At 42.1% G+C, this 8,106-nt stretch overlaps 1 protein-coding gene across 1 annotated transcript in view; it reads right to left on the reverse strand.

The window, feature by feature from the left end:
- Positions 1-1,206: 1,206 nt before the first annotated feature.
- Positions 1,207-8,106, reverse strand: part of Fnta (farnesyltransferase, CAAX box, alpha) — a 17,786-nt gene continuing 10,886 nt past the window's right edge. The window contains exons 5-9 of the mRNA XM_005362469.3: positions 6,749-6,875; positions 4,514-4,662; positions 3,199-3,261; positions 2,002-2,173; positions 1,207-1,779 (exon numbers count right to left, since the gene is read on the reverse strand). Of these exons, the coding sequence (XP_005362526.1) occupies positions 1,663-1,779; positions 2,002-2,173; positions 3,199-3,261; positions 4,514-4,662; positions 6,749-6,875 (628 nt within the window). The 3' untranslated portion in view covers positions 1,207-1,662. The remainder of the gene's footprint in view (positions 1,780-2,001; positions 2,174-3,198; positions 3,262-4,513; positions 4,663-6,748; positions 6,876-8,106) is intronic.

Consider the following 8,106-nt stretch of genomic DNA (forward strand, 5'->3'; position numbering starts at 1 on the left):
ACTCAATATGGAGACCAGGCTGGCCTTGAACTCATAGAGATCTGCCTGCCTCTGCCTCCTAAATACTGGCAGTAAAGGCACGAGCCACTACAACTGACATCTAGGCTGTGTTTTGTTGTTTTTACAATGATGCTACTGAAAAATGCAAAGAACGTATTTTGAGATTTGGAAGATCTACACATCACAAATACTGTATAAAATGCAAGGAAAATACAACGTTAGTAGCAATTCAATGTATTTTCTGTATAGAACATTATTTCCCAGTTTACGTGGAGAAAGCTCTTCACAGCACTGAGCTGTGGTTTGGTTGGTGTTCTAGCCCGGAACACCCTCTATGGCTACAACCTGTAGTCAAGCCGCTCCAACGCCGTTGCAGCAGGTGCAGTCAAGGGCAGAGACACAACCGAGGAAGCATGTTTTTAGAGCCTTCAAACTGCATTTCTGCCTAGAACGCAAATTCTTCCCACTCAAGTGTTAACTGAGCCTTTGGTTTGCTGTCACACAGTAGGTGTGCACCGTACAAGGTGGCACAGTCCTGGGGATGGCACACAGCTTTGTGGTTTCTCATTCCTCCCACAGCCATTTCCCAGTTCCGGCAGCAGCAACTGTGGCTATTGTATAGCATGGGTTTGGGATAGACTTCTAGATGAGGCCGGGACTGTGGGCTATGCTGAATAAATCCATGGTTTAAATTATCTTGAGTAGATTGCTTACAGTGCAAAATGGACCAAGTTCCATTTTAAAAAGGTCACATTTCCCTCATCACAATCACAAATTTTATAGCAGTATTTTCTTCCTCAGTTTCTTGTTTTTGTTATTTTTCTTTCTTTCTTTTTTTTGTTATTTTTCTTCCTTTTTTGAGGGCCATACCAGGCATGGTAGCACATGCCTTTAATTCCAGCACTGGGGAGGCAGAGGCAGGTGGATCTCAGTGAGTTCGAGGTCAACCTGGTCTACAAAGTGAGTTTCAGGACAGTCAGAACTGTTTCACAGAGAAACCATCTTGAAAAAGAAAAAAAAAAGGGGGGGGCACTCTATGTTTTGATTTGTTCTGAACCTCTCTATGTAGCCCAGGCTGGCCTCAAACTTAGAGCAATCCTCCTGTCTCAGCCTCCAAAGCACTAGGATCCTTGTTGGTTCTAAGCTGATATGAAACCCTGTCTCGAAAATCAAAACAAACAAACAAAACCAAAGACTGCAGCATTGCTTATAGATACATGTGATTTTATTATAAACCCTTTCTTTTGGCATTAGTTGGTTACAGTGACAGCAAGAAAGATACAGTGAGTGTGGCCCAGCAGCTCTGTCCAGCAGCTGCAGTAGCTGCTCACCTCCATCACCACGCACAGCCTCGCGCACACCTGTCCGGAGGAGCGGATTCTGCGGGGCTGGATTAAATGTTGGCAGACTACAAAAGCAGCAGTTCCTTTATGGGAAGATTTGACCCTCCCCTCCAGTGACCTTGCTTTAGAAGAACTGATTTCTTAGAGCTAGTCTGAACAGCATCAGCACACAGGAGTATCATACTTAGTTCTTGTTAAAAACAGCACCTGGGCAACAACTTTAGCGCACAGGCAAGGGATGGTCGCTCTAGGTTTACACTCCTGCGCAAGAGGCCCTTAGAGAGAAAGCAGCGTCCACTCCGTCCACACACTCTCGCTGCTATACACTCGTTGGCATGTCACTTTCTCGGCTGTGTTTACTCTGAAGGGATCTTCCAATATATCTCCAATATTCCTTTCTTATAGTGTCCTTTTCTTTAGCTAGGATCTCACATAACTGAAAATGAAAAATAAAAATGATTCAAGTAAATGTTTAGCTCAACCTCCAGGGCATATGGCAATTTAACGTATTCAGGTCACATGCAAAAACCGCACAAGGGTTACATTACCAACGCAGTACTGCCCCAAACAGAACAACCCAAGAAACTATATAAAAAGTGGCACCAAGAGCAGCGGCAATGGGCAAAGCCCATTCTAGGACACTGTTGCATACACTCACCTCTAAGGCTTTATTAAGAATGTCCTCCTTGTTGTCACACTGGTTTTCCAGCATATCTTCATAGATGTCCACAAGAAAGGCGATCAGGTAGGGGGAACTGTGACTTGGTTGTAAATCAAGCAATTGATTTAAAAGATTAGGGTATCTGGAAAGACCACGATCCTGCAAAATCCTAAAACAAAACAAAACTCCATGCTGAGAGAGCACACACAAATAGGAAAAAGAAAGAAAGCCCTGAGACAAAAGAAGACGACTTGTCAGGAACAAATGAGGCTGGAAAAAGAAAGAAGTGTGAGCTATGTGGGCCTTATCAATGGCAATTTAAAGTTGAGTAAAATTAATTTAAAATCCAATGAAGCAGGACTGGGGAGGGAGTTCAGTTGGCAAAGGCTTGCCTAGCATGCACAGCCCTGAGCTCAATCCCAGCACTATATAATCGAGGCATGGTGACGCATGCCTGCAATCTCAGCATTTGGAAAGTGGAGGGAGAGAACATGAAGTTCACTTTATAGTCTCAGTCTGAGAACAGCCTGGTAGAAATGAGATCATTTTAAAAAGATTTAAAGCAATCATTTATAACTTAAACTACTTGACACACACAATTAAAGTAGAAAAGAACTCTTTCGTAAAGTTAAAAAGAAAGAGCAGGAGAGATGTCCCTACTTCTTTCTGAGATGGTTCTTCAAACCTTTGGCTATTTAGAGGTCACAAGTCCTGGCGCATCTCCAAGTGTACCTGGGTGCCATGCCATGCTCTCTGGCCATGTGAAGGGCCAGGCCTGGGAAACCTTCCTATTTTAAGAGTAAGACTTGTCACTGGACACTGGTAATAGAAAACTGGCCACACATGTAAGTAACTTGTCAAGTTTATTCTGCCCTGCAGGAATATATAAGAGTGTGTATTCCATCCTGTGACATAAACTCTAGAGGCTTCAGCAAAACACTAGCAGAGTTATAAATACTATTACAACACATCAGCATTGCTGGGTACTGCTCTAAAAACTGTTGATGTGTGCCCAGAGGTGAAAAGGGGAAAGCAGAGGGCACAATGCCAGGGGACCGTGAGCATGCTTTGCTCCTACTAGTAGATGTACCAACCCAGGAAATTCCTTGGCATTCTTATGGAGGACATTCCATGATGTTGCTCATAGCAGCCTGGTGGTTCTCTTATGAAAAACCAGCAAAAACAGCCTCTTACCCTTTCAAGTAGTTCCACGCACTTTCATTGTGTGGTACTAATTTGATCATTTCCAGAGTATACCTGTAAGGAAAAGAATATTATTTTAAAAGAAGAGACCAAGCAGACACGGTTTTAGAAACACGGGGTGGACCTGACATCTTCTCTTGAGCCCACTACTTATTTGGGCCAAGATCAGATTCTTGAGTGTGGTGGTGCTCACCCGGAATCCCAGCACTCAAGAAGCTGAGGCAGGAAACTCTCAAGTTCAAGACCAGCCTGGGCTACAAAGCAAGGCCCATTCTAAGAAGCAGTTGGGGAGCATTGCCTCAGAGGTGAAGAGTACTTGCTACTCTTGCAGAGGATCAGTGCCTCACAACCTCCCAGGACTCAGGTTCCAGGGGATCTGCTGCCTTCTTCTGGCCTCCATGGGCACCAGGTATCCATCATACAGAGACATACATTTGGGCAAAACACTCACACACATACAATAAAACAAATCTAAAAAAATGTTAAAAACCAAAACTAAAAGCCGGGCGGTGGTGGCGCACGCCTTTAATCCCAGCACTTGGGAGGCAGAGGCAGGCGGATCTCTGTGAGTTCGAGACCAGCCTGGTCTACAAGAGCTAGTTCCAGGACAGGCTCCAAAGCCACAGAGAAACCCTGTCTCGAAAATCCAAAAAAAAAAAAAAAAACAAAAACTAAAACAAACACCAACTACGCATGCTCAGAGGGTGAACCGGACACTGAAACAAAATGAACAAGTAAGGGTGTGAGGGCAGAGACTCCTACTGTTTCCCGACATAAAACTCTCTCCAGCTGCACGTGCCTACTTCTTACAGCTTTGCATACAGCAGCTCTTGTATATGCTTGCCTGCCTGTGTGATTTTACCACAAAAGCTACATTTGGCAATGTCTGGAGTGATCCTTGTTTTAAGCTAGGAGCATCATTCAACACCTATAGTCAATGGACACAGCTACTCCACACTTGGCCAGCCAAAAACACAACATGGAGTAACATGGCATCTGGTTAGTAACGACTAACTAAAATTCAAGAATTTAGTGAAAATAGATCCAGATGAAATTTCCTGGCATTATGAAACTGGACTTCATAATCTCTAGAACCAACGAGTCAAGAAATTGAAGGGGCTGGAACACAGAGATGTACCGCATTACATGCAAATTTATCCCTGAGTGCTGCTTCCCAAATCTGTCCCATTTGAGCTCCATGAGGGCAGGACTGGGCAAGTCTTGACTCTGCAGCATCTGAGTGCCTGAGACGTGACCGGCACACACATTTTTAATAATGAAGGAATAAGTGAAGGCGGATACTAACTGGACTTCTCTTTCCAACACAGCACGATCACTGTAGCCAGTGGTATTAGAAATGACGAAATGTCTTTGGTTCCAGACAGAGTTATTTCTCACATCCTCTTTGAGAAGCTGGTCTACATACTGTAGCTCATTATCCCAAAGTCGAAATTCCTAAAAGTTAAAAAAAAAATCCACTCATAAATGGCCTATTATTTATAACAACATGAACAAACAAAAAACAAGTAACACGTCAGCAAAGTTAAAAAGCTAAGCCTGAAGACAAGGGGTTATCATATGTGTAGAGCAGCCTGTGACCCCAGCATTCAGAGAGTGGAGGCAGGAGGATTAGAAGAAATTCAAGCTCATTCTCAGCTATGTAAGTTCAAGGCCACCCGGGCCACGCGTAAGACACTGTCTTGAAAACAAAAGAAAAAAAACTGAGCACAGATCCCACAAAGTCACAATCTAAATAAACAGAAGTCATCAAAATTTAGATGGGAAAACAAGCAAAAAATAATAATAACCAAACTAGTAAAAGACTGAGTAACTTTACGAGCACACAAATGAATGCAATTTGGTATTAATACAGAACATTGAATAGAGAGCAGCATTATAAAATGCATACGTAAGCAGGGGTGGGGGCACAGACCATTATCCCAGCATTCAGGAGGCTCAGGCAGGAGGCTCAGGCAGGAGGATCAAGAATTCGGAGCTACCTTGGGCTACAGATTGAATCCTTGTTTCAAAAACAAAATATGTAAGCAAATTATTAAAAAACAAATGCATGATAAAAATTACCTTAAAATACATGTAGAGAAATACACAGAATGGTATGGAAGTTTCACTTTATGATTAGGGCATTTTGAAAAAGCTAATGTATTTTTATTTTTATTGGACACTAGCAAGAGTAAAAACTTCAGTAAGCTGGTTCCTGATTTTAAAAGTCACACTGAAAATAAGAAACTAAGGGAACATGTGGTGACGAATTCTGTGCTGATGAACAATGGAAGTGAGCACTATTTGTGTGGGCCATAAACAGTGAACATGCCTAAGTCCTGGCGACTGTCCCCAAGCACCACTGCTTGAGAAACACAGGCTTATAGGTTTTCCTTCACTTTTAATCTTATGTGTATGAGTGTTTTTATTGCATCCATGTCTGAGTATCATGTGTATGGAGGCCAGAAAAGGGCATCAGATCTCCTGGGACTGGAGTTACAGACCAGTTGTGGACTGAAGCTGGCAATCAAATTTAGGTCTTTGCAAGAGCAGCAAGAGCTCCAAACCACTGAGCCTTCTCTGCAGCCCACCGTCTCACAGACTTCCACGGATGTGTATGTCTCACTTTCAAACTGAAGACATGGTCTTCTTTTTCTTTTTGAGACAGGATCTTACATAGCCCAGGCTGGCCTTGAGTTCTTGATCCTCCTGCTCACATTTCCCATGTGCTGGGAGTATAGGCATGTGACATCACACCTGACAGGATACACCTCTTTCCATTTTATTTAGCATGAAAAATGTACAGATTTTCTCCAGTTCTCAGACTTCACTTGTCTCTTATTATAGTTGAAACTAATCTTGCCTTTTTGGGTTGAAAACATGAAACCACACATATTGAATGTAAAAATAGAAGAAACATGAAACCACACATATTGAATGTAAAAAGAGAAGAAACTTTATAATAGTAATAGGAACCTAAAAGCGACAATGTAACTCAAGGGTCTCTTGTACTCCTGTCATTTGGAACCTCTGAGAAGTCAGTAAAAAACATAGAGCATGAGGTAGCTTTTCAAAGACACTCGTAATACTGTATTTAAGTTGTGGTAGGTAGGGGACATGGGTGTGTGTGTATTTGTGTGTAACACAAAGTTTTATGTAATTACAATTTTCTTTTCTATTTGCTTTGGTTTTTGACACAGGGTCACACTATGTCTCCCAGTGTGGCACATAATTTGCTATGTAGACCAGGGTGGCCTAAAACTCAGAGATCTGCCTGCCTCTGGCTCCTTGAGTGCTAGGATTATAAATATGAAACCATCATACTTAGCTGATTACAGTTTTCAATAAAAATAAAAAATACTAGGGCTTGGGGTATACCAAGCTCATAGACTGCCTGGCATGCATGAAGCACTGGGTTCAATCCCACTAGCACATAAAATTGAATGTAGTAGAATCCCAGCACTTGGGAAGCAAAGGTAGGAAGGTCAAAAAGTCAAGATCCCCATTCAGACGCATACTTAGACCCTAAGGAAGGCAGTACCTGAATGACCCACTGTCGATGCTGCCATGCATGATAATTCTTCGCATCCTGATTAAGAATATCGGCAATGAACTCCAGCTCTTGAGAGGGGTCTTTTAGCCACTCCACTAAGACTCTCCGATGGTGCCTGAGAAAGAAGGGGGAAAGCTTAGATTAGCCCCAATGACACGTCAGCTACAGGCTGCATGAGGTGGTGCACTGGGCGTTTAAGAAGCACAAATTCTCAACACTGCCAGAAAGAGATTAAGTGGCAGAGAATGCCAGCACACTGGGAGCTGAGAGGCACCGTGACAGATGTGCACAAGCAGGTATGACTTCTCTCCAACCAGACCTGCAAGGACAGTAAGCTTTCAAAGCCTAGGACTTTTGTGCAGGATTCTGAAGCACTGCACATAGATAATGAGAGATGTGAAACTAGCCCACCCAGTTTAATGACTCTATTGCAAACTAGTCAGCTATCACTATGTTCAAATGTCACCTACAGGAGACTTCCCTCTACCAGTCTGGCAGAACTTACTTAACTCTGTCCCAGAAAATACATAACTACGACAAGTTACAACTTTGTCACAAGACAGTTTCTGTGTTAGAAAAATACTTGTGTTTTATACCGGGTTCCATTTTCAGTTTTGCTTGCTCTAAAGTTACACAGACCTAAGACTCTAAGATGCACTGGGAGGCTTGGTAGCTAGCACAACACTAGAGCATCTGCCTATGTGTGATTCTGGGTTTCATCCTCACATGACTAGGAAAAAAACAGAATCACGGTGGAAACACATACCTGTGAATAGTCTAGAAAGATCTCTGGTTTATACGCTACAAATTGCATGTGTGTGACATGTACTGGAATAATACCAATCTTTAAAAAAGCATTATAGTATTTATTATACTAATGAGGAATGCCATGAAAAAGGAAAGTTCAATGCCCAATTAATAACCTACACTACATGGGTGAAAAACCTAAAAAATTCATCTCACATATATGAAAAAGGGAAGATACTATCAATAAAAAAAATCCTAGGTATTGGGAACAACCTAAATGCCCTCAACTAAAGAACGGATAGGAAAATGTGGTACATTTATACAACGGAGTACTATACAACAGAGAAAAATAATTACATCTTGAAATTTAGACAAATGGAGCTAGAAAACATCAAACTGAGCGAGGTAACCCAGAAAGGCTAATTATCATATGTACTCACTCATAAATGGTTTTTAAACATAAAGCAAAGAAAACTAGCCTAGAAATCACAATCCTAGACAATAAAGAGAACCCTAAGAGAGACATACATAGATCTAATCTACATGGGAAGTAGAAAAAGACAAGATCTCCTGAGTAAATTGGGAGCATGGGGACCTTG

This window comes from Microtus ochrogaster, linkage group LG7_11 (genome assembly GCF_000317375.1).
Source record: "Microtus ochrogaster isolate Prairie Vole_2 linkage group LG7_11, MicOch1.0, whole genome shotgun sequence".
Classification (NCBI taxonomy): Eukaryota; Metazoa; Chordata; class Mammalia; order Rodentia; family Cricetidae; genus Microtus; species Microtus ochrogaster.